Genomic DNA, 27707 nt, shown 5'->3' on the forward strand with positions numbered 1-27707 from the left:
ATCTCTCTCTCTCTCTCCCTCTCTCTCTCTCTCTCCCCTCAGCAGTGTGTGTAACCAGCATCCTGTAATCGGGTCACATTTCAGTGAAGGTTCAGCATCCATCCCTTGCTGTTAGGAGAAACAGATCCTCTGACTCGGTGTTCTCTTGCTGAACCCTGGTTAACAGGAATCATGGTGCTCTTGTGTCTTGTGTCTCTTCTCCTCCCGATGCTGATGCTCTCGGGGTCTCCGGTCCAGGCGGATGGAAAGCGAGGTGGCAAAGATGCGGCTGAGAAAAGCGCTAATTTCATGGAAGACGAGCAGTGGCTGGCCACCATTTCCCAGTACAGTCGCAAGATCAAGAACTGGAACCGATTCCGAGATGTAAGTCCGTTTTAACGTCCAAGACGAGCTTCTTTTACCTGGTTTAACTGGTTTTCTGTGTATTTAACGTACGCACACAAAGTCTAGAAAACACTTGGTTTCCTCTAAATGGTGTTGTGAGAGCTCTGGCGTCGAGTTCGTCCTTAAGGCTGTGTCCGAAACCGCATAGCTTGCTACCTTACTAACTGTGTGTTAAAATAGCGCACTGTTTCACAATGTTCAGTTTCCGACGCATAGTCTCCACGCTTAAGAGCTGTTTCAATTTGCTTTTTGGGTAGGTATTAACTAAATGTGACTAAATAAGTCACGTTTCTCTTGTGTTCAAGGCAATTAAAAGGCTGAAGTAATATTGGCTAGCTTAGTTTACAGAAGGGGGTTCAGTTTCTGACTACATTCAGGACTGCTCCAGTTTACTGGGGACAGAATATGTCTTTCACACACTGTTAGCTAAGAGCTGAAGCTTCACTTGTGCTCTTATTCAGTTCATTAATGGGGTTCACCTTCAAATGCTAGGGTGTATTAGTTATTGTCTATATTTTCATCACAGCTTTTGTTGTAATGTGCATTATATGGTGGATTAATTGGCCCTGTTTCAGTGATAATTCACTTAAAACTGCAAACACTGAGCCATTTGCCTTTTCTGAGCAGTTAGCACAGAGGGCATGAGATTATAAACAAACAAACAACAATAATAAATAGCTAAATTTGCAAGCTACATTGTGATTCCTCGAGGGTCCAGCTTTTGATTAAAAGCTGTGTATTGAATAACTTTCCCTTATATTGAGGTAACTACTGTATGGACTAGCATAGTTTCAAAAGCGAATGAATGAAACATTAAACCCCCCAAGAGAATTTGATTTAGGACTGTTAATGATTTTCCAATAGTATTTATTAACCTCCTGTCTGAACTGTGTATTATTCTCCAAGTTGTGGGTATAGAAATATTGAGCTAGGGATGAATTAGAACAAGGCTATTAATGATTTACCCAGGAGTTTTACATGATCACACTGTCATTTAAGCTCTGCTACATAGGAGTCTCTGTATTCTGCTCATCAGCTACCTCCTGCATGGGAAATAATACACAGGAATATCCTGTTGAAATAACGACTCTCTTATACTTGAAACAAAATCACATCAAAAAAGTGTTTCCATGGTCCCGGTATTAGCCACGTACCTGAGATCCTTTTTTATCAGACTGAAATTGCGTACTACAGGCTACATACCTCTTCTCAGTGGTAGAACATTTTCGTAATTATGGTATAGCATTCAAGTGACTGTGGTTATCTTCACATGTATGACACAGCTAGTCATACCATGACCTTCTCCTTTCAGTAGAACGTGTGATTATTGAGTTGCATATGTATTAAAATACATATGCAACTCACAATCACACGTTCTACTGAAAGCTGCTTTACTGCCCCCCCACCATTTTCTCAAGCTGACTGACTACCTTAGAAGCCATACCTCTCTGTACCACCTGAACTGTGGGACTGAGTAATATCCAGTGCTGTTCCACTTTGGATTTTTGGATAATGAATACTTTGGTTTCACATACACTAATCTTTTTGTAGTACTGATTTGACACTGTTTATAGCAGACATATGTGATTTCAGTGCCTGGCCTTCTTATCGCTTCTTTATGCATAGATCATATTGTGGAAACAGAGAAAGTGCATTGACTCCTAAATCTGTGCATTGTGCAAATGTTTTTATTTTGTTTCCATGTGATGCTACAGCTTCAGGGAAGTCACATTGTTCCTAATGGTTACTGAAAACTGCAATTTGGGATTTGTTACCTTGTGCCTCTGGTGAACAGACACTGGAGAACCCCTGTAAATCTGATCCACCACACCTTCTCCTGAGAACAGCTACAACAACTGCTTTGATAGAAGTGTGAATTTAGCAGTAAGAAACTCGCCATTGTATCTCATAATAGTTCATTCTTTTTGAAGAACACTCTTCTCTTGTTGAAAGGAAAAGAGATTTATTAGTAGTTCATGTGTCCTCTGAGATGGTTAAGATGCACCATTAAGCTGAGAGGCACATCCTTTGAAAAGAGACAGTGGTATCCTTTATACCCATTTTTTGAGCAGACTTGTGTCCTTCACACTCCCAGAATAATAGTGTTAAAGCACACAACTCCTGTGAAGATTATATGATTAATAATAGGGACCACAATTACATGAAAGCAGTAAATTCAATACATAGACATTGAACTTGAATATGTTAAATGGCATTGTAGTCAGTAAATTTTAAGGCATTGCACAGATTGAAATAAGTACTGATACTAATGTTTATTATCTTTTCCAGGTAGATATAGGAAGTAGTTAAACTGTATCAAGTTCATATGGGTTCTGTTTGTGAAAATATTTATTTTATCTTCACTGGGTATCAAGGCAAAGTCGAATTACTGAAATTGATTCAGACTTTTAATGCGTATTGAGTGGCATTGTAATGAATGATAACAGTAATCCAAACAGCAGAACAAAAAAAGCATATGTCCTCACACACACACAGATAAATATTTAATGAACATTTTTGCAGTTTTTTTATTGCCTGCATCAGGGGAGGAGATTTTTATAGATATGAATTTACTCTACAAACAGACATATAAATACTTAGCCTCTCTTGCTGCTTCCTATTCTGACTGTCTGCATGTAGATCTTTGCAGTGTCTGTTAGGCCCTGGAGCCTGAGATAACTAATAAAATAAATAATCTATGGATCATGAAACACCTTTCTGAATTTTTAGCTAGCCTTTGTATTGAGAAATTAGTTTGAATTGCCAGATAATGCTGAGACATCCTTGTGTAGGCTGCATAAATCATATTCAGGCAATTGTGTATTGTACACTATTAAGAAATGGTGTTGGGATATTTAAATAGTTTTGTTTGAGTATACAGCGTATATGGAGTTTTTAATGTATCTTAAATGTCACATAAATAATATATTTCAACATAGCCTAATATTCATTTTTTGTGGATTTGGTTTGCTGGCCTGTTTATTTATATCGTATTATATTTTGGGTAAGAGCAAGATGTTTTCCTTCCCCAATTTGGCAAAGAGCAATATTTATGATGAGATTGTCAATGCACAAACCATGACTAATGTGAAACAGGGAACGCTAAGGAGATTCCTGCTTTCAGTTGTAAAACTGTGGACTTGATCTACTTGAGTCATGCTCTCGGTCTGTTTACATATTAGTAGAATGTAAAATCTTATTTCATGGTTGATCTTTAAACCCAAGTGGATGACAGTGTAATAGAATAGACCATTTAACATCCTGACTGAATATAATTAATTCTAAACAATATTTTAACCAAGCCGTATATTCATCAATCTCGGCATTTAACAGTGGGATGCTATGTGAAAATAGTAATACATGTGACAGAAGATGAATGTACAGTATTTTCCTTGGATGCAATAACATTGTCTTCTAATGACCATCTCAGTGTTATAATAGGATTGTGCTTAATATCAGCATATATGTAGCAGTTTCCGTGAGTGCATGCCTCTGATTGCCCCCTCCTCCACCAGCAGCTAAGAGAGAGTTTCTCAGAAAGCAGGAGTAAAGCTGTCATCTGTTCCACTGAAAATAAACAACGAACAGAGCCGGCCAATCCTCTGGTGGCTGCCAGCCTCTATCTAGCCCCCTCTCTCAGTGTAGCAGGAGCTCATTAAAAGCAGTGCTTCCCCTCAGCAGCGGAAGACTGTGTCAGGCTTGCACCTGTTACACTGCCACTATATTTTTAATGAAGCAAAATGTTTCATGCATCTTCTCCCCAGTTTCCTAGTCATTACCATGGTATTAAGATGCACACTGGACCAGGCTGAGGTGGGTGTAATAATGTTGCTCTTAGGGATGCCTGTCATTTGGCAGACTTCCTAATTTCAGATAGGAAGATGTTTTCAAGATGAGATGAGCATGATGATGATGATGACAGTTCATAATGTCTTTATTGGTGGAGTTGAAGCTTAATCAAGAGGTTAATTTATTGCTTCTAATCAAGTGCATTAATCACTGGTAAAAATGCATGCTGGTTTGCTTTTGTGAGCCTAATGAATTAATGAAGCGTGACTAGCATAGCAGCTGAAATGCTGAAGTGTCCATCTTCACCCTCAGTGATAGGTGAGATACCTGGCTGGGTAGTGTGATGAGTGAGTGCTTGTGACAGTCCCGCTGGGCATGTATCCCAGCTATATGAAAGTCCCACAGCGCTGTCATGACTGCCACTAATCCATCAGGATTGTAACCACGTGGCTGTGTAGGTGGGCATACCCCTGTCGTTGTGTTGTCATCATGGCATATGGGCGATGATTTCCTATAATCCTGTATAACGTAATGCCAGCAAATATCCCAATACAATCTGGGTTTAGATAAATCACAATTCAGCAAGCTACACTGGGACACAACAGCCAGAGAATCCTGTTTGCAATGTGCAGGTTTCTTGCTCTAAATCCAGTACTGATAAACTTGCAAGCTTGGCCCGAGGGACTGGGCACAGGCTTAATAGGCAGCAGAGCTGGAGTACATTGAAATGGCAGCCAATGAAGGCAAGTGAGTGGGGTGTAGAAGCTTCTGGCCACACACCAGTGTTGGGATGGGGGGGCTTTAATTGAGTCAAGAGAAACTGGTCTTTCATCATGCCGCTCCTGTGTTCTGTGCCCTTTCATGCTGAATTGGACATTCAGGAGTGCAGGTGCAAAGTGTGGCAGGCCCAGTACCAGTTTCAGTGCAGTTTATTCTCCTATACATTCCTGAGCAAGACTTTTTTTTTTGAATTCCCTTTCTAAGACTGCTAATACTATTATTGACCAGTTGAACATTTCCATGTTTCTACGGGCTGTTTCACTTTCTTCAGTCCAAAAAGCACAAAATATTGCACATGCTAACAAGGAAAGCAGTTGAATCTTCTGAAATAAACCAATAAAAGTGTATATAGTTGAATAAGATCAGCGGGTGAACTTTCTGTCTTATTTTGCTTGTCCTTAATAAAGGGCCAAACATACCTCAGACTGGGAACTTTTCTTTGAAAGTAGTAATGAGTAGCGAGGTTATTTGGCAGAGACTTGGTCCAAATGCCAGAGAAGTACAGTCTGCCTCCAGTCATAATGAGCCAGAGTATACTGGGAATGCATTTAGGAAATGTGTAAGGTTGACATGCCCTGTCAAAGCTGTCAGGATCTGCTCCACAGCAGCCAAGTCCCACACGTCTTTCTGCTGCTTTTGGGGAGAATGGGTTATTGACTGCTTCTCATGTCAGATTTGCTCATTTAAAGCCATCACTTGATTTTCTGTCTCTCCTGTATTGCACCCTCTGGCTGTCACCTTTATAGCTGTCATTCAGTCTCATTGGGTTGGTGGCAGTGTTTTGAGACTGAAGTGTGTACTGAAGACTAACAACTAGGAAGTCTTTTTTTTTTTACTGAGTTAGAAAGAGCTTGTTAATTTGTCTCTGCAGAATCCATTCAGAGCCTGAACTAAATGAAAGTGAATTTACTGAGATTAATTAAGGCTCATGGATTGTATTAGTGTGCCTTGACAAATTAAATTTAGCGCGTATATTAACGAAGCAGGAAAATGTATGGATGTACCATCCTGCTTGTATGTGGTTCCTACTATAATGAATAGCTGTGCGATATTTTTATTAGTCTTGTAATCTTATTTGTGAATGTGACTTGCCTCAAATACATGTGATATATTGTTTAATGCATCATTGTCTTTTTTGTATAATATCCCATATATAAAACTGGCCCTGTTGAACTGGCATCCTGTTCAGATCATCCTGTTTATTCTTCTGTGACGTTTCTGATATTCTGATGGTATTTGTCATAGTCAGATGATATTCAGTTACTTTTCTAAAATATACATCATGGACATGTGGATATGTATTAGAATACATACTCATGGAGCATGGATGTAGGCAAGGCACAGAACAGCAATATAGTGCTTTAAAACGGACACAGTGATTCATTCATTGTGCTTGATGCAGATGTCTGGATAGCAGTGTGTTATGGTTGTGACAGTTTTATAGTATCGGACAAAATTTGGTAACTGTTTTTACATATATTTTTATAGAGTTAAACAGCCGTAACAAGATTTAATCCATGTGGCTTGCCACATCACGTTTCATCTATAATATAGATATGATATTTATTGACCTCCACTCACACCTTGATAAATAGATACTTAATTTAATTAATAGCTCATGCTATCTGAGAACCTCTTTTCACTTTTGGCTATCATGTGACATTGTGCATGCTACAGATGAGCAATCTTACACATTGGTTTCTTGGAATCTGAAAGCAAAGGAGACAGACTACTATGCTGAACCTGCCACCCACAGCTTTATGTTTCCCTAATAGACAATAGTGAAGCTTGGCATTAGTCAACTGCAGGGCATTTTCTCAGAGATGTTCACTTTATTCTGTGCAAAGCCTTTGGGCTTCTTAAAATCATCTGTCAGTCTGGGTCAGAGATGTGTCTCTGAGGAGCTGCCTGCTTGTCTCCCTTGGCTCTGAAAACCTCTTCTGAATGGTAGACCTTCAAGCTTCTTCCTGAACATGAAGGAAGGCTGGGATGCTCTGAATCAGCTGAGTGGGCTGGTAGCACTGCTTTTGATGTGCCGTGCTGTTAATCTGAAAAGCCTGGTCAAATAAGCCTTGTGCATAAATCAAGTGGGAGGCTTATGTTTTCCTGTCTGCTCCAACTGTGCTGTGACAGTGAAAACAGAGTTCTGGTGGGCGCATTGCTTATTCCTAGTCTTTTCGTGGTACATGACTGATTGGATTCTCAATTGAAAAGCAACTGAATGTGAACACATGTATTTGTGAGCTATGAGAAGCCCACATGCCTGTTAGCAGCCCAACAGCGTTATCTTTGTGTAGGATGTGAGACCATTTTGAGGCCTTCACTACAAAGATACATCTGATTTTGATAAAGCCTTCCTACATTCAATCATTATAACAGTCAAATGGCAGAAGTGACAGGAAACATTTAATGTCTCTGTGTGACTTAAAAGGAGATGAAGGACTCCATACCAGTTAGAGGAAGGGGTTTGATCCTGAACTCAGGTTTCTTTAGCTTGTTATCTTTGTTTCCATGTACACTTTCTCTGGGTAGTTTGGCCCCCACTCCTGAAAATTTCTTAGGCGTGAATCAGTGTTTGTGTGTATTTGTGTGGGAAGGTGTGTGTCTAATCCCCTTCAATTGACTGGCGAGCTCTTCGGGGCTTATTCCTGCCAGCATGGGCTCCAGACCTATTGTGACCCTGAATGGATGCTGAACTACTATGTAAATCAGTATAACTTCCTATGAAATGCTGAAATTGAAAGAAATTTATTTATCACATACGTTTCGTTACTTATATCCTGGCTACAAGTATAAATCACTCTTACACTATGCTGTTTCTCTAATGTAGGACAGGAGCTGATCCTGTTCACCCAGTCATGCTGAGTTTGCTTTTAAAATTGCATGTGCACATACAACCACATTCATGCACTCAAGTCCTAATGCATGCCTCTGTAGCACAGTTCAATTTTGGAAGAGTGTGTTAAAAGATTAGAAGGCTGTCAATCAGTGTTCTCATGCAAAGGAGGTGAACAAAATATTGTGCTGCACTGAATGATGAGACATGGTCCTGTGAGTGATATCCATGGCAGAGCACACTCAGAGGAGTTCTCTGGAATATCTGATAACACAAAGCACACACTGGTTAACAAATAAAACCAGATGTCACCGGATATGTATGTGCTCAGGTAGATCTAGGGAAAGATATGTGAACTGTTCATAAGAGATTATGTTATAACTGGATTATGTTTGCACACATGATGGCAGGTTCTAAGAAAAAAAAAACTCCTCACAGTAGCTCTTGCTATGTAAAATATCACACAGACTTCAAGATGAGAGGTTCTCAGAGTTCAAGTGAAGGCTAGTAGTGTTACTTCGACTCTCTCAGGGAAGGATGTACAGAGTGTTGAACATTTGACATACTGTCTCTTTTTCACACAGTGCAGCCCAGTTGTCTTACTAATGAAGGACTCACTCAATATAGACCCTCCAGGGTCAGTTAACATCATAGCTATCTAATTTCCTTCAAAGGATTCCCAAGGGTATCATAAGATTTTGTAGCATTATGACAGCTTCGCAAGATGAGATGAAAAAACCTGAACACATCTAGCATTTAAATCTCATCTAGTCATCATGTAATCATGTTAATTTGCTAAGTATTGCTGTTACGTTCGTGTTTGATTATGAACATGTGAATTGTGTATGTAATTGTGTTTCATATTGTATTCGTTGCAGAATATGGTTATCGCAAAATATCCCGAACATCTTGATAATATCTGTAAGCCCTGTCTCCCACCCCTTGTAGCTAGATGCATGTTTTGCTGTGGCAGTGTTTCTGTGTGGTGTGGCACTGTTTCATGCTCTGACTCATGCCTGTGTTTGCTCATCATCGCAAAGATGAAGAACATATTAGTACATCATTTTCTACTCACTCTGCTGTCTGACTGTAAAGAGTACAGAAAGTAGAAGTACATGCCATGTAAACACTTGTACTGATTTTGTTTGGAGATATATTCAGTGTGCATGCCGAAACGGTTAACTAAAATGAACCGAACACAATAACCTCACCACCCTGTCCAAATACAAGCCCTGAGTTCCTTTGCATACCCTGCCATGCTTTTTGCTCCTTGTCAGGGTACTAAATAATGCAGATGCCAGGGTACCAACATCATGTCTGCCTAGTGCTGTAGATTACCAAGGTTTGAGGTTCTAGCCTTTTAGAGAATGACATCATTCATGACTTTATTGTACAGGCTAAAGAGGTGAAGCTGTTTCTCATTTTGATGGAGCAGAAAGCCATTTAGTTGGCTGAGGCTGTTTGATTAATGTTATGCAAATGGCAAAGTTGATGTTGTGCCAATCATAGAGCAATTTACTTCAATGAAATAAGTCTTGAAATGAAATGCCAAAGTGCCATGCTCTTTTATGAGGAACAGTTATTCCTCTATGATCCGAAGCAGGGTTTTCTGGCAGCCTTTTTATGTACTGTAAATTTTTAGAGGACTGTATTTCTCAAGACTCTACAGCCCTGGAAAAAGGCACATAAATTCCCAGAATGGCTTGTATTTACTGTAGGACTAACAGCAAATAAGCTGTATATCTGTATGGTTACTGACATTGTTTTATATTTTAACACATTTGCACTGGTTACTGACATTGATTTATAACAACACATCTCTCATCTTAGTATGATGCTCACTAGCTCACTATCTTGCTCACATTTAAAACAACAACAACAACAAGAACAACAGCAACAACACATCTTTACTCTTGTAAGAAATATTCTCTTGTTTATGTAATCCTTTTAAAACTGCATTAAACACAAATTATTAAAAGTTTGCGAAGTTTAATTCCAGTCTGCGTATTTACTACACTTCTTATTTACATGCAGAACAGCAATAAGCAATGTGTGCAAGGTGAATAATTGGTGATAATGCTTACATATGTGACTGTGAAGACCCTGAATAGCAAGTGTATGATGAAACAATTTAGCTATTTTAGTGTGCACATTGGGAAATATGCAGATGAATTATCCTGCCTAGAGACCAGAGAGATATATTAAGCAGTGGTACGTTGTCTTCTTTTTCTTTTGTATTATCTCCTACAAGACTTATTCTCCTCTAACTGTCTGCTTTTTCTTTTCTCTTTTACTCATCTGCCTCACGTTTCTCCAGGAAGTAGAGGTCAGTAATATGGTCTAAATCTGTCTTACGTCCTTGGCTTTCTTTGATGTTTCTTTTTAAGATGAGGAATTTATAAGCATTATCTATTTAACTCCAACATACTTGTGCCTTTCATCCCCCTTCTTTTGTCCTGTGTTTCTGAACCTTTTACCTTTTGCTTGCTGTGACTTGTTAGTGTTCATTACTCTCTTCAGTAGAACCCCATAAAGCTTTAATTATATGGAATCCAGTTTACATATGGGTTTAACTCACCAATTTAAGAGTAATTAAAATAAAATCTCTCTTTCTCTCCATTAGGATGATTACATCAGATCATGGGATGAAAATCAAGGCTCAAATGAAAGTAAGTGTCATACATTCACAGTGATCACAGTTCTGTACAGTTTTTTGACTTATTGACAATCAGGTCTGACTTCTGTTAAAAGCACAGTGACCAGTAGAAGCATCAGATAAGAAAACAGTCAAACCTATAGTTCATGAACACAGAAATCCTCATTAAACCTGCAGCTTGGTACTATCTATATATAATATATATCTGATATGAAGTGACCTCTACAGAGTGCTAAAGTGGAGAAATGACGAGAGATATTTCAACACTGTATCTGGTTTTGCAGTTTAAGCGATGACCGCAGAATAGAGGAGTTCATTATCACATATCTCAGAATGTAATTAATGAATCGTTGTCAGTTCTGCTGAAGGCCTAATAAGAGTCCTGGAGGCTTAATTTAGCACTGAGTGACATTGGCTTTGTTCCGACCCACTTAAACTGCAGACATCAAAGAAGTTCCTGCATTTCATGACTTATTTTAGGTTAGCATTCAAAGGCTGCTGCAAAATCAACTCTGTCACTACTAGTCATTTGACAGAAATGAAGTATTTTAAAGTTCAATAACAAGTATTATTAACTATTAAGCTCTGCAAGAAAAATAATGCAAAGCCATACATGAAGCCATGTGTGTATGATTCATAAAAAAAAAAAATTAAATTAAATTCTGATGTATTAGAGAGGATATATTTGGTATCCGTGTGTTTTTTGTTACGTGTCATGTAGCTTTTTATTATACTACAGAATTTAAAGCAAAGGTTTATTACTGAATTAGAAAACAGTAATAAAACACACACTGAGACAAACTTGCATTCTAACAGTTATGCATTGAGGAATTGGTGTCTTTTGCTTCATTTGTCTCCTCTTTCAGTAGTTAAATCATCGGAATCAGCAGAAGAAGGATGCGTACCTGAGAGATTTTCTTGGCTCTAGTCTGATGTCTCCACTTCAAAGACAAACACCTGTAGTGTGCACTGTAGGGACAAACGACAAGTCACAGGTCACTGATCTTAGAAAGAGCAGCGAATCAATTTATAACAGAAAGAGAACCTTTCTCATACAGTTTGGGTTTGTCATGTTTCAGTGGGTGAAAGAAAATCACACTGAGGAGTGCTTTTGACCAACAGACTTTAACAGAAAGGCTCCTCTGCATGCGTATGACTAACATATAGGGATTGTAATGCTGCTCATGGAAGGTCAAAATCTATGCTCAGAATTACATACTGTCAAACAGTGCATGTAGCACAGCTATAGCTCAATCTCATGTAAAATCCCTGAATGCCCTGTTTTGGACATTGTCTCCCTAATTGATATACTGCTCATCATCCTTGATAATGTGGAAACAATCATAAATATCAGCTACAAAGCAATTCTACTGTATTGTCCCAGGCACATTAGTCATATTTTTCTCAAACATCTGGAGATATATTTCAGCCTCTTCAGCTATAAATCTTATCCTCTTATGTTGAATTATTCTAACATGTGAGAGTGCCAAATCCAGTCTGCAGCAGTCTGTCAGCTGTTTACTTTGCAAGCTCACGTTTAGAGCTTGTTGCTAGATCAGGAGTTTGTTTCTGGCGTTCAGCTCCAAGACAGTGATGATCGTATTAAATGCTTCTGCATGCGTAAACAAAGCATGAGCATGATGATTAGGCCAGGAAGCAGAGGCAGAGTTCACTCTAAAGCAGCTGGGATTTTCTCCATTTTCCTAAGTTGAACTTAGCTCTGCCTCAATACAGGAAGCCTAATTACAATTTTTCAGGGTTATTGGGCAAACCTGATAAGATATATCCAGAGAGTGAAAGTGGAGAATCAGAGATCAGAGATAAAAAAAAAGTGTATGTCTGGGAAAAGGTAGTTGAATTCTTGTCGCTTATCACAGTCCAGCAATTGTCCTGTGTCTCTATAGTGGGTCTGTTGCTATGGCAACATCATCATTCTTGTGTTTTCTTTAATCTTAGTGAGGCTGTAGTGATGCAACATGGTTTACAGATCCACCCAGAGCCATGGTCCCCCTGAATACCTTCACGCATCTAAAGGAAAATAAAAATAATTCTGAGAAGGTTACTATGACAATGATGTGATACAATGCTGATGATGGCAGTGTAACCCCAGAAAACTAGGGACATGAAGTGCCAAATGTGACATGTAAATGTGAAGCTGGATTGTTGTATGGAAACATTTGAATGTGTACTTCCACATAATCTGCAGGTTTGGACATTAGATTGGCAGAAAGAATGTTACAGTCTGGAAGCTCATGGAAAACTTTGCTTTACAGATATTTGATTGTGTTTGCTTGGTCACAAGATTTGGTTTATAAATTTACTTAATTTAGCCTTATAGTGGTACTGATGCAAGACAACTGATATACAATAGCTGACCATTATTTTTAAAAAGCTATTTTTATTTGTCCTGACTGTTTCTCTGTAACCCAGAATTATTTTGGAAATAATTTTTAGTCTCCGTACAGCCTGTTTGTCCCCCAAAGTGATTGCTATTATGTATTACAAGGTCCCCTCTCATCCTACAGATGTAGACACCACTAAAGACCCCTGCCAGAAGGTGAAGTGTAGCCCACACAAGGTGTGTGTTGCCCAGGGCTACCAGCGTGCTGTGTGTGTCAACCGCAAGAAGCTGGAGTACAGGTAAGATTAACTCATCCTTTAACAATTCATCCTGTCTGTCTCTCTCTCTTTCTCTCTCTCTCTCTCACTACATAGAAGGCTTAGTTCTATCATAAGAAAGCCGTCACAGATTTGCCTTATGCTGTATATAGCAATCACAGTTTAAAACACCAATAAACATTTATTAATTTAAGCAGGTAAGGATACACAGCACGACATTTCAAGAATATACTCTTGTCAATCTTATCAATCAAATGTCTTTGTTTTACAGTAATATATTCTATTCTAAGCACACTTAGGGCATAGGCTCTCAACCTTGGGATGAGGTCGTCTGAGATGTGGATGGGGGTCGCAGGAAATCTTCACCAGCCATTATTGATAATGTAGTTCTATGTACATGAACTTGATTTATGGAATATTTCATTCAATTTTGAGCTCCTCTTAAGCCCATTTTACACCAGACTGCAGAGGTGCCCCATCCATCATGCTGTCATGTTAATCAATTTGGCCTTTACACTGACAGCGCACAGAGTGGCTATTTAAAATAGAAATAAGCATTTTTGGGCGGCACGGTCATGGTTTTAAGCTAGAAATAATACAAAATCGTCATGCTATAGTTGCTCATATGCCCATAATCTAAACTGCACATGGGGGATATTTGAGTCTGTAGCCTACCTACACCTAACAGAGTCTGCTCTGGCATAGGTTAAAATTTCATGAAAGTTCATATCAGGGGTAATGCATGCTTATTATATTTAAAAAGCAGCATGAGAAAGAACAGAAATTAATGAGTCAAACCCCAGCACACACATTCTGCAATGCTTTTGGTGTAAAATGGGCTTAACACTTACATGAAATGAAACACATGGACCTGGTTAAACTGACAAGACTCAACCATTTGCTAGCACTTATTTATGGGATGCAGGGTTCAGTGCCCTTGTGTGCATCAAATCAAAGTAGTGATCTAGATTGAAAGTAACAGCTGAAATGAGATGCGTACTTTTGACTACATCTCCTGAAGCTGCAGTGAGATTCACAAGCCCAGGCCGCTCGTTCGACATGGTGAGTGTAGAGTGCCTGCAGTTGTGCGATCTCACACAGTGATTCATAAAAGCATCGTTAAATGTGTAAATATATAGAACCCATGTGCAATCTTTCCCTCTTTGATATATAACAATTAAATGTGATGTGCAATATACAGTATGTGATTTTTTTGTTTTTATGTAGTGATTTATTAAGATTGATTTTAATCTTTAAATGAGAAAGTTTCCTAGCACTTACTTACTGTAATGCACATGAGTGGTTTAAAATAATAGGCCTATTGTTTCTACTAATTATAACTGTAGGAATATTTTTGGGGTGGGGTTGGGGGGTGCCATGAACATTTGTCCCTTAAAATGGGGTCACTTTCCAAAAAAAAAAAAAAAAGGTTGAGTCTTAAGTCATCTGTCCTCTTCAGAAATATGTATTTATGTACTAAAGGAAATGAATACACATTGTTAAACAAATTATTAAAGACTGTATCCTACACCAACCTTTTTTTCTTTTAAACCACTTATTTACAGTTGTTTCTAAACTACTTAGGCACGTTTCACAGCAGCATCTGCTCAGTAAAGCTGTTTGTGTTATGAATCTTTCATTTTCATAACCATGTTAACTCTTCTTTAAACTTAAATAACTACAACACTACACTGATCCAACAGATATAATGGTCACATTCTGTTGACAGATTAAGAACACAATGATGGGTTGCTGAGTTGTCCTTTTGTGGTTCAGTGGCTTCACATTGGGAACTCAGCATGGTGGAACTGCAAGCTTCCTGGTTTGGTGCCTGGGCATCAGTGATGATTGCTCTGTACTAAAGGACTTTAGGTTTATGAATCTTTTCTCTGATGGTTGTTGGTGTGGAACCCTGGGCCTGTTGCAGCACTGTACCCCTGTTTCCCTCAGCATGCTGTCCTTGGAAGAGAGCAATGACTGCTTTGTAGCCTTAGTGCGGATCAAAACATTTTTAAGAAAACCCTGATGTGTAAAAAGATGAAGTAGATGAAGTAGATGAAAACAATGCAGTAAGCAAACATATATCAGTTTCTATTTGCTGAAGAGAATATCATTCAAAGCTCAGAGCTACTACAGCACACCACAAAATGTTGTATAAAACAAGCAAAAAAAAAAAAAAAAAACCAACACACTGATATTATTTAGTGGGATTCAGTCGTTATCTACATCACAGAATCGAAGTGTAATCATTCATCTAAGCACTTTATCCTGATCTGGGTCCGGAATCTGGAGCCTGTCCCAGGAACACTGGGTGGGAGGACGGAATACACCCTGAATGGAATGCCAGTGCATCCCAGGGCACCATATATACACACAGTCACACACTCATTCACACCTAGGAGTAATTTAGTGTAGTAGTCTACCTAGAGACAAACACGCATAGAAACTACATGCACAGTAACACAAAGTATGCTACCCAGTGTACTCTGTCACTTCATTTTTAAATCACATCGGGAAAGCCCCTGTTCTCTACAAGCACCATCCACAGCAAAAGCAAATCCACCACTTACAGCCATTACAGTCATGTCATTGCTGAGTATGAACTGGTTTAATATTTCTGAAAAAGAGTAGCGTGGTATTGAGCAGAACGTTCTAGACACACACCTGCTAGAAAATGGGGGTCACTTGTGCATCGAAGAGCACAGAGAGGTGGTTGCATTATTCTAGGACCAGGCAGATGATTTTCATGAGTGTTACTGAATGTAATTTTCCAGGCTGAAGCATCCAGTGGTGGGTCAGCAGGAGAACAACTGCAAACCGTGCCCTGTGTCCACCTCTGGGCCTGTGTGTGGTTCTGATGGACATAACTATGCTTCTCAGGTAGAAGACATCTGCTACTGATATGCACATCTGATTGTGTTATTTATTTATTTTAATCGGATTTCAAATGTCACTACTGTGTGCAATTTAAGACTTTGTATTATTGACACTACTAACAATGTACAGGCATGTTTTGCTTTTCTCCTTTTGTGCACATTACTGAAGGAAATGATGGACTCATTGCTTGTAGTTATTTATCCTTTATGACTCTCCTATGAATCAGCACGTGAAGCGGCAGTGGGCTGCTTCATTAGTTTCTCTGTCATCATGGATATCCTATTTATGGTAGCCCAAGAGGTCCTCAAAACCTATGATGAATAGCCCACAGGGATTGCAAATATCAGGGGATGGGAGGACAAGTGCACTTCAGAAAGAGAGACATGAAAAGAGAGAGAGAAAGAAGGAAGAAATGAAAAGAGATTTATGTATAGTCTCATTTTATCTCTTACTGACCTTGTTGAGAGGCTGAGATACTGAAGGAAATTAGCTTTCCCAGAAAGATGATGCCTCATCTGAATGACACATCTTCTTTCTTGTGGTCACCTTTATAAAATATTTGTACAAAATCTGGACTTTAACTCAAATCCCACTGCATAGACAAACTGCTTTTATGTCCTGCCAAACAACAATAATCAAATGTTGCTACAGCATGTTTTATCTTATCTGGACCATCTTATTTTATCTGTCTCTTTGTGTGTGTGTGTGTGTGTGTGTGTGTGTGTGTGGTTGCCTCAGTGTAAGCTGCAGCATCAGGCCTGTCTCACAGGGAAAGAGCTGAGTGTGAAGTGCACTGGTCCCTGCCCATGTTCCACTTCAGCTGTGCCGAGTACAATGACAGACAGTACACACGGTACGTAGCACTTTCAGTGACCACCAAACTACTGCAGCTGTTCTACTGCTATAATTTCCTCCATCACTGCACTACAGCAAAGCTTAAACAGCTCTATGATTTATTTATTGCTGCACCTGCACACACATCGTTGTTTCTTTTTTTTTTTTTGCTGCCGGGAGAGTCTGCGCCAGGTCAGGTGTATGGAGTAGTGGACCACTGCAGTACTCTGCTGTTATTAGCCATTCACTGAACTCACAGAGCAGAATTACTCAACTGCCTTTCTCTAAACTCATTTCCATAAGTCAGACTCTCATCTTGTCCAAATGCGTGTGATTTACAAACACTGAAAACGAGTAGATTGCTACTGCCAAATGTACTGAAAGATTATAATTTTAATAGACCTTTTTCAAGGACATAATACCAGACCAATAAAACAACTGGATGATGTGAAATTCTATACGACTATACAATATAAAAGATTTAGAGGCATAACCTGACATATTAATTGATAAGACTACTCTTGCTTAGAAACAGCCTGAAGACATTTTTCTCATCTGACATGCCCTACAGTTCTCCCTGTAACACAGACTACTGATTTATCAGCAGTCCATAGTTTATTCAGTCTTTCTCTTTGTGGATATCTTCGGGAGGTTGTGATGCCCTGTATCAGGGATGTCCATACACTCCACTAGTTTCAGTATTTCAAAAATTAAAGCAGTTCTTTTACAATTGCCTTTCCACAATTTTTTTTTTTTACTTCCTCTACCTAATTTCTTACCTTGTCTTTTTATCGCTTTTTTATCACTTACATTCTGCTCTCCCTCTTTCTCCCACTCGGTCCTATAGACAGTTGTACAGGCCAGGACCTAGCAGATTTGGGTGATCGTCTGCGGGACTGGTTCCAGCTGCTTCAAGGCAATGCCAAGCAGAACAACACACGCAAGCCTACTGCAGCCACCTCAGCATCAAGTAAGGCCCAAAGCACTCAGCTGTCTGCTCAGCCATTGATTTGATTCTGAACAAGATTACACCAGTGAGCTTTTGCTGAGGCTGCCTAAATCCAAGCTCACTGCTGAGAAACAGAACACAGTTAGCATGTTATATTAGGAATGTTCTTGTAAGTGCAAGTTGTTTCCTTTGAAATATAAATTAACACAATTTTTTCTAAACCAGCTTTCCTACCTGCCATATATCATGCTTAATCAGGATTGGCTTAGTTCAATTATGTCGCTTTGAAGACCAGTCAGAAATAAAGCTGTAAGCTGAAATAGCATTTAATGTTTAATAATGCACTTTTCTGTACAGTTTTGGACCGCACTCTAGTGGCAACCTGTAAGGACTCCATTGGATGGATGTTTTCAAAGTTGGACACTAATAATGACCTGTATCTGGACCAGGCTGAGCTGGCTGCTATTAATCTGGACAAGTATGAAGTATGTATCCGGCCCTTCTTCAATTCCTGTGATTCCTACCGTGATGGCAAAGTCTCCACAGCTGAGTGGTGCCTCTGCTTCTGGAGAGAGAGTAAGCTACATTCATGTATACTTTCAGTTGACCTAAAATTCACTAGGGTGAATTTTCACATGAAAAATTGTCACATCATGATGAAAAAAGTTAGACATTTAAATCTGTGTGTATGTCATTGGTCTATGCACATTGTGCACATTGTGTACAGCTCCTGTATTTCTCCTTTGCTAGTTTTTCATTATTAATGAATGATCTTGAATGACCCAGATGTGTATCAGCAATTACAGGGAAGATTAAAGATTGCTATTAATGCCTGATGTACTGCTAAATTAGATCACTATGTGCTTTTTAAAAATAGCAAGAGGGAAACGATAAAAGAAGATGACAGTGGCACAGTGGAAAATCAGCAGGATTTTCCAGGTGCTGCAATTTAAGAAGTTTTAATCACCCTAAATTTATTTCTGCATACACTGATGAGCCAGAACATTAAGACCACTCACACAGTAAGCAAATAACATCTCGTAACTAAGGCGGATGTCAAGGTCTGGGATATATTGGACGGTTAACAAACAGTCGGTTCTCATAGTTGACGTGGTGGATGGGCAAACGTGAAGACCTGAGCAACTTTGATAAAAGCCAGATTGATACGGCCAGATGACTGGGTCAGAGTATCTGCAAAAAGCAAGGCTTATGAGGTGCTCCTGGTCAGCAGTGGTGAGTATCTACCAATAGTGGTCTGAGGAGGGACAAAACACAAACTGGTGACGGGGCGGCAGGTCCACCCCTTCAAGGCAATGGTATTCCCCAAAGGCGGTGGCATCTTTCAGATGGATAATGTGCCCTGCTACACTGCACACTTTGTTTGGGAATTGTTTGAGGAACATGACAAAGAGTTCAGGGTGTTGCCCTGAATTTCCCCAGATCTCAATCCGATCGAGCATCTGTGGGACGTGCTGGAACAAGAAGTCTGGTCCATGGCGGCTCCACTTAAAAGTTTACAGGACTTAAAGGATCTACTGCTAATGCCTTGGTGCCAGATATCTTCAGAGGTCTTGTAGGGTCCATGCCTCAGTGGGTCGGAGCCGTTTTGGCAGCATGAGGCGGACTAACAGCATATTAGGCAGGTGGTCAAAATGTTATGGCTCATGTGTGATCACATTTTTGTCATATCATAACAACAATATCTTAACAAACAATTAAAAATGAAGCAATATTTTATTTTTCAAAAATTGAAAAACTTTATTAATTGCTTAATTTAGTGCGTGTGAAGAAAAACAAAAATAAAAAAAACAGCTGTTTCCCTGTTTTCTCATTTTCATTTTGAAACAAAACCTGCTTCTGCATCAGTTTAACATTGTGGTCACCTTTGTGTGTGTTTTTTTTAATGGACACTGGATTCATATCAGCTTGTTTAAATCAATTAAATTTGAGGAAGATATATGGATGGCAATCAGTGTTTGGAAAGCTTGAGCCTATGAATATATACACTAGTAGTATGATAGTTTTTAAATATAGTGTGTTATGAGCAAACGTGATGTAACACTAAAGTATTAAGAGTCTGTCTGGTGCAGTGTAGCTGGCCTTATCCCTCACACTGACAGAACTCATTCAAACTGCACTGGATTAGGCTTAATTGGTTTTCTAAATATAATCAAAAATTTGAGGGTGGAAATCAACCGTATGTGGGATGCTTGGATTACAGTAATCCGAAGCTTTCGACTCCTTCATGCACAGTTTTGCCCTCCCCAGCTAAGTAGAGAGTAGGAGTGAGGGGAGTGAGACATGCTAAGCGTTGATCTTTATTATGGTGTCCAGAGATTTTGTTTGTTTAAGGAAAAGAAAAAGAACCATCTATCTCTTTCCACTGCCTATGCATGGTGCTTCTCAAGAAATCTGTACTGAATGAAAACTACAGACATTCATGTGATTGAGGATTAGCAGGTGTTTTGTGTGTGGGTGGCAGTGTTGTGTTTGCTTGAGGGGAAATCCATTTTTGTATTCATGTGTGTTTGTCAGTGGGGTATAATGCATATTGTTAACACTAGCTGGCTTCTTCTTTCCTGGGTGTGTGTGTGTGTGTGTGGGCATGCCCATGCCATGGAGCAGGATGAGACTGTTTTACAAAAACAAGCATATGTTCCACCCGCCAATACAGGAACGGCACAGAGAAGAATCTCTGCACCACACACATACACACACACACACACACACACACACACACACACACACACACACACACACAAGACCAGTTTTGCTCTAATTTGATTCTGGTTAAGCATTCTCACCTCTCCTGAGGCAGGCCTATTTGCCTTTGGCCTGTCACACTTTTTCCCCCTCAGATTAAATAGCCATCATAGAGCATTATGGAACAAAAACATCACTGTTGTTTGTTGACAGTCTGCTCAGCCTGAATCACTCTGAGACGCAACCAGCCAGGCAGAAATTCAGCATGTGTTTAAGACTTGAAGGGCATAGATCACACTGAGCTCTGATGCTTGACTTTTACGTCTGTGTGAGTGATCTGGCAATTGGAGTAATTGATAAATTAATTAAAATGTTTATGTATATTAGTAGCCTTCATAAAATTTAGCTAAAATGATTGTATGAAAGTATTTTCTCTCAAAAGGGTATGTGCCAAAATTATTGAATTCATAAAGAATATTTTAAATAAAGGCAGACAAATTGCAAACAATGCAAACAAACAAATGAGGTTGCACACATATAACATTAATTTAAAGATAAAAATAAGATAAAAATGTTTATCTTTTAATGGACAAAATTCCTGTTATCCATTACCATGGGAAAAACAAAAGAACTTTCAACACAAAAGAGAAATGATTGTTGACCTGCACAAATAAGATAATGGATATAAAAAAACATAAAGAGATAAAAACGTCACACTGAAAAAATGATTCAGTGGTTCAGTAAATGTAACAAAAATAAATGTATGATTTTTACACAAAAAAGTAAATTATTTGAATTACTTAAATGCTTGCAGAAAATGTTCTGTACTAAATCATTTTAAATGTAAATAGATATATTGATTAATGTAAATTAATTAAGTAATATAAATAGGATAAATTGCATCCTCTTGTGGGGGTGTGGTTTTTGAATTCGATTTGCTTATGCTTTTTGGAACTTTAACAACTTTATACTGATTGCATCTTGAGCATTATGGATGCAAAAATATTTTTTTTCAGTATATCTTGTTTTGTGTGTTCGTCTTCTCTCATTCAGTGTTTCTCATTCCGGTGTATGGTTTGTCTGTGCACGTGCGAGTTAGTACACAGACTGATGTAGTGAAGGCTGATATAAATGCATGAGAGTTCTACCACTAACCATTAAGGTGTTAGTGGCCATTAAGTTGTAATGATGATAAATGATTTGTGAAATGAGACATTCACATAATTCATTTACAGTATGCTCTCTTGCATGAAATAAATAAGTAAAATTTACTTAAATCAAAGAAACAAAAACTTTGATTTACTTGTTTTATTTGTGCAATAGTTAACCATTTAACTGAATGTTTGAGTAAAATTCACTAATAAAAAAGAAAACTACTAGTTAAATTTACTTACTTTTTTGAGAATAATCCTCGGTGCCATGTAAACCTTACTTAAATATATGCTTAGTTAAATCTACTAAGTCTTTATGTATGGAAAATGTTACCAAACTTTTCTTGAGTAAATCTCACTCCAATATTTTTTTCAGTGCATTAAGCACAATAACAGCTACCAGCCAGGGAGGGCGAGGGCTAACACATTTCCTTCGAGACACATTAGCCAGCCAACATACAAGCCAGCCAAATGCATCTTTTCGAACTGCTGTTCATAATACATCACAGGGCCGGGCATAATACATCACACTCAGAGGAATGCACTAACTGCCCTCTTTTGCATACATGAGCTCACAGACGATTGGCTAGTGTCGCTGTGATTGACAGCTCTCTTGGATTGTGGCATTGTCACGATTCAAACACACAATCTCTGGATGATTGGGCAAATGCTTTTCCATTGCACCTCTCATGAGCTTGTTTACGAAGACAGCTTTTATCCCTACATGCCTCTCAGCCAATGTTTTTGACATGGTTAATTTATTTATGTGTATCATGAAACTAAACCAAACTAAGTACCAAACAAACTAAAAATATCAATTTACTCTAATTCAGACTCAAATGGACTAATGAAAGCATCCTATGGGTACTTTCCCATGTTAAGTGTTTAGTTCATTTGAATCAAATCCTGGTATGTTTTACTCCTTGGTGCAGATCATATAGGCATATAATTTTGATATTTACTTAACTCTGGGAGCCTGCGATGGACCAGCGTCCTTTATGACCATCCAGGGTGTAATGTTTCCAACGTGGTTGGTGAGCCTGTGCCCAATGTAGCCTCAGATTCCTGTTTTTGGTTGACAGGAGTGGAACCTAATGTGGTCTTCTGTTGTAGCCCATCTGACTCAAGGTTGTGTTGTGCTCACCATAGCTGCAAAGAGTGGTTATTTGAGCTATTGTAGACTAATTAGCTTGAACCAGTCTGGCCATTCTTCTCTGGCCTCTCTCATCAACAGGTGTTTCTGTCCACACCATCACTGTTGACTGGATGTTTTTGCACATTCTGTGTAAAATCTATAGACTGTTGTGCCTGAAAATCCCAGGAGATCAGTAGTTTCTGAAATACTCAAACCAGGCCGTGTCTGATACCAGCAGCCATGCCAGAGTCAAGGTCACTGAGATCATGTTTTTTCCCCATGCTGATATTTGATGTGAACGTTAACTGAAGCTCTTGACCTGTATCTGCATAATTTTATGCATGTTATTTTTTTATATTACCTAAAGAAAAATATTGTTTTTTATGTTCTCTAGAGCACTCTGGATTTACAGAAAAGTAATTTAAAAAGTAATTTTTAATTTACGTATGTTTTTAGAAAATATAAAAAGTAAAATATAGTATATGATTATACTGACAGTTTTGTCAATGCTGTATTTCGTTAATAGCATTTTCTGAATCTGTAGCAACACAGGATTATGAAAGTCTATCAATCAATATCTTTGTGAAAAGAAATATTGGAGCATGATTAAATAGAGCAGCTGCAGTGGGAAATGAATGGCATAATGTCAGTTTCATCAGGGGCTGGTGCAGGAGCTCAGCATTTGGCTGGAGGAGATTAGCAAACTGCCTCCATCTAATGCTCTAATTGTTTTGCTCCTCAGAGCCTCCCTGCCTGGCTGAGTTAGAGAGGATCCAAATGCAGGAAGGAGCCAAAAAGAAGCCAGGTATGTATGAACTTTCATTGAAAAAAAACATTCAGGCCAAGAACCAGACAGAAGGAGGGGAATGGAAAGTGACATCCTGAATAAAATGAAAAAGTGAAAACATAGCGAAATAAGTAGGGATATTGAATGGCCCTGGAATAAAAAAGAAATAGTGAGCAACATGCAGAAACAGAGGTTTAGGGCTACAGAGAGAACGGGATAAGTTGGTAAAGGACAGATTGATCAAACATCACAGAGGAGATGCTGGAGGAGTTTCATTAAGCAGATGACAAGCACGAGGCTGGGATTAGCTGCTAATCAGGCACGGGGATTAGGATGGAGCAGAGCTGGCAGTGGGCAATGCTGCATGTTTGGCTCTGCTGCCAGCAGGAATCTCCAAGGACATGCTGCAGATGCAGGAATCAGCCAGAGGTGGCCAAACACACACATGCTCCATGACGCCTTGCCACAAGCTGGCATCATCACCACAGTGCAGATCTGTTCCTTTTGGCTCTTGTTCCATTTGTTTCCTAAAATACACATCAGTGGCTTTTTAGGCACAACCTTCAAAGCTCCCTCAAAGCTGCACTGAACTAGCAAAACATGGTTTTCTGTTTTCTCATATGTATTCATATATGCAGGGTTTTTTGTACTGTTCAGGAAAAAAATTACCTCCAGTAATCAGTTGGAAAGTCCTTCTCAAGGTTGTTCCCTACACACTGCTGTCATTTGGCTCGGGCACATGACCGATTATTTGCAGAACTAAGACTGCTTTGCAATCTCAGCTGTGGAGCAATGCTCACTTTGATTTATGCGTGATGTGAAATTGAACATAAATCATGATACATGTCTGAACTGAATATGTGTGTTTTTGGCATGATAGGTACATATATCCCCAGCTGTGACGAGGATGGTTATTATAGGAAGCTGCAATGTGACCAAAGCAAGGGGGAGTGCTGGTGTGTAGACCAGCATGGAGAAGAGTTAATGGGCTCCAGAATCCATGGCAACACTGACTGTGGTAAGCACACACGATGTGCAGGCACACAAACACACATACAGAGAACACAAGGCCTCCTTTGTTGCAAGGGCATAGATACACAAAACCATCAGTCACCCCTCTGACAGAAGACCAAGTGTTACATTCATTAGACCAGGTTCATTACCATTCCAAAAGAGCAGTTGTCTCACTTGAAATAAAGGTCTGCAAGATTAATTACTACTGGCTATGATGGACCTGCAGGTGATGAGAACAAATACCATGACTGGGCTTAAAATAGCCATTAAAAAGCCCAATGTCAAAGCCACAGGGCTTGTTTGTTGTATCCAAGCAGGTAGCTGAAGCGTTCTCATTTCTTCCATTAGTAAATTGCTCAATTTGCTTCAACGGATGTTATCAGTGTAGTCAGCATCCTCTCAGACACTCTTTATGGTTTTCATTAATAGCTAAACGCACAACATGCTTGTCATTTGTCACAATTTAAGCAATTCGATTTTTAATTCAGCCTTTATTAGAAGGAAATTGCAAAGTTTGTGGTAGATTTGCTGCAATCGTTTTGATATGCTGAAATCATGTTTAGCTGATGGAAAGTAAACAGCAGATTAATTACGAAAATGTTTGGTCTTTTCCTACTTTTGCTTTGTGTTTCACAGATGAAGTGGCTGGCTACTCAGGGGATTTTGGCAGTGGCGTGGGATGGGAGGACGAGGAGGAGAAAGAAGCAGAGGACACCGGAGAAGAGGCTGAAGAAGAGGAGGAGGAGATTGGGGAAATGGATGATGGTGGCTATATCTGGTAGACCAAAATGAAATGGTTGCCTGGTCAAGATAGCTTTACTTTGACCACTGATTCAGAGGCAGCTCCATCTCTTGCTGACACAAAATAGTGGAAACTGGAGGGTTGGACATCTCTATACTGAACTCCAAACAGCAGTGGCCGGGGGTGGGGGTGGGGGGTTGCACTGGGGATTTGAGTTGTGGTAACTGTAGTGAAATTATGGGTATGGGAAAGAGTTTAAAAAATGATCTTATATATACTTGTGAAAAATTTTCTTTTGTTGTATGTTCAAGATTGTGCTCTTCTGATAAATTCAATAGCATCAGCAATCTTAAGCTGGAATCTAGGTAATTGATAACTGGACATTTTCTCTTTAGATGAACTGGAGCTTTGCAAATGCTACACAGCGTGCTTCATCTCATCATGTGACGCGTTCTTCTTATGCAAGAAGCATAAACTAAATGCACATATATATTTGGAAACGTTACCTTTTAGTCTCAGACTTTTAGGGTAGCATTTAGATTTGAACTAAGACAGGCAGAACTCAAGTGAAAATGTACAAATGACTGAATTTCTTGACCTTTGGCGGGTACATCATTTACAGGTTTAATTTTAACCCATATAGTTTCACAGGCTAGAACTCAGCAAGAATAAATTCAAAAGCCAAAACTGCTCTGATAACTAGCCACAGCTCAGTTATGGATACATTATCTGGCTATCAAGTGTTTCTGTGTCATTTCAAGATACAGTATGTCCTGTCCTTGTCTGTAAATTTGTGCAACATCATAATGCATTTCTTGTTGGTCAAAATATCAAATGTAAGGCCAAGCTTTGCATATTCCTTAACATATTCTGCAGATCGCTCCTTCTACACAGTTACTCAAAGGAAGGCATTTTATTCCCTATATATCCCCTGAAAGTGGATATAGTGAAGCACTGTGTTTCCTTGTATACCATGTGTTGACACTGAACATCTTGTGAGACCCAGCAACAGTTTGTAAAAACATGGTTTCCACTTTCAGATTTTTATCATAGAATCTGCTCAAAAAGTAGGTTAGGGAAAAATGCTTTATCTCTGAGGTAACAGTATGTCACAGTAAATATATGTATGAATGCCAGTATGGAGAATAAGATACGCAACCTGATGACAGCCAGGGGGACCTGTCTGTATTTCTATTTGTCTGTCGACTAATCAGATCCTCTCATCGACCATGGTGAAACAGGAGTCTATTGTAATGTTACTAGGTGTACATATAGTTTTGGTTTACACTGAGGAAAACTACATTCATGTACCAAACGCATTAAGCCATTCTTGGTATAAACGTTTCTGTCACCAGGTAAGACTTGACTTACAAGGTTGTGTATGGTATCAGGTCATCTAACAGCGAGACATCAGACGCCAGTGATTTCATACACATAAAAACAGGTCTTTTGGCGTAAACACTGTGCAATTTGTATCATACACTGAAACATTCATAACATACTCACTCCCTCTTGAGAGCACAAGACTGTTTGAAAATGCTTTTCTATGCTCAGCACAAGACGCACAGGCATTGTGCATAATCCATGCAGATCTTAAATGTGTGTGAATCACAGATATTATCTGGTATGGTAATACATTCAGACATATCCAGGCTGTGAGCTCTAAGCAGGATTGGGAGTGTGATGTAATAGGATGTAATATGCTCGTCTTCTCTTTAAATCAACAAGAGATAACAACTAGTTTTGTGTAAGAATGAATAATTGGATTTTTTCAGTTGGATTAACGTTTAATCCATGTCATTAGAGTGCCCGTCACTCCAGTCTGATTGTGAGGAGATAATGTTTTTGTTTTCCTCATGTGTATGAGGGCATCACCTCTGAGTATGGATTAACTTGCATATGATCGTATTATCATATAAATTTATCATTGTAAATAGTTGGAGTATACAGACACAGTGTATTTGCCCTGGCAGTTGCATTATATTTGCATTTAGTTGCATGTTTCTTTGTCCAAATGTATCATCTTTTTGGCTCAGTATAATTACGATTAAAGGCATTGGGCCCAAATATTGTGTTCTCTTGTACTTGGTTATTCTACGATTGAACCCTCCAGTCATAGCTACAATCAGTCTCGCTCTCATCAGGTGGGAAAAACAAATTAGTTCTTCTCTAATGTTGATCGAGAGCAGTGATAAGATGTAAAACTTGGCAGTAAGTGATCCCAGCAGGTTCAGCCGATTTATGACTTTGACGCAATTGGCCGACTTCTTTGGTTTTTAAGAACCGAATGTTTGCCCTACCCTACCTAACACTAAGAGTACACAGACTCACACCTAAAACATATTATTTTAAAAATACTAAAAATATAAACTGGCAGCTGGTATCTATAATACCATAGGAGATCCAATTATTATGGTGGGAATTAGCATTGACTAACATTGTGGAAAAATT

At 39.0% G+C, this 27707-nt stretch overlaps 1 protein-coding gene across 1 annotated transcript; it reads left to right on the forward strand.

Annotated features, from left to right (window-relative positions):
- The first annotated feature begins 49 nt into the window (after positions 1-49).
- Positions 50-27681, forward strand: spock2 (SPARC (osteonectin), cwcv and kazal like domains proteoglycan 2). Its single transcript, XM_026943836.3, has 10 exons — positions 50-363; positions 10413-10458; positions 12971-13085; positions 15839-15944; positions 16680-16794; positions 17623-17745; positions 18082-18300; positions 23456-23518; positions 24381-24518; positions 25151-27681. The coding sequence occupies exons 1-10, from the start codon at positions 172-174 to the stop codon at positions 25294-25296; spliced, it is 1263 nt and encodes a 420-aa protein (XP_026799637.1). The 5' UTR covers positions 50-171; the 3' UTR covers positions 25297-27681.
- Positions 27682-27707: the final 26 nt, after the last annotated feature.

The sequence above is a fragment of the Pangasianodon hypophthalmus genome, chromosome 3 (assembly GCF_027358585.1).
Source record: "Pangasianodon hypophthalmus isolate fPanHyp1 chromosome 3, fPanHyp1.pri, whole genome shotgun sequence".
Classification (NCBI taxonomy): Eukaryota; Metazoa; Chordata; class Actinopteri; order Siluriformes; family Pangasiidae; genus Pangasianodon; species Pangasianodon hypophthalmus.

Coding starts and splice junctions, on each gene's coding strand:
- spock2 (XM_026943836.3), top strand. CDS start 172: ATGGTGCTCTTGTGTCTTGTGTCTCTTCTCCTCCCGATGCTGATGCTC. Junction 15,945..16,679: donor GACATAACTATGCTTCTCAG/GTAGAAGACATC, acceptor TGGTTGCCTCAG/TGTAAGCTGCAGCATCAGGC. Junction 23,519..24,380: donor AGGAGCCAAAAAGAAGCCAG/GTATGTATGAAC, acceptor TTGGCATGATAG/GTACATATATCCCCAGCTGT.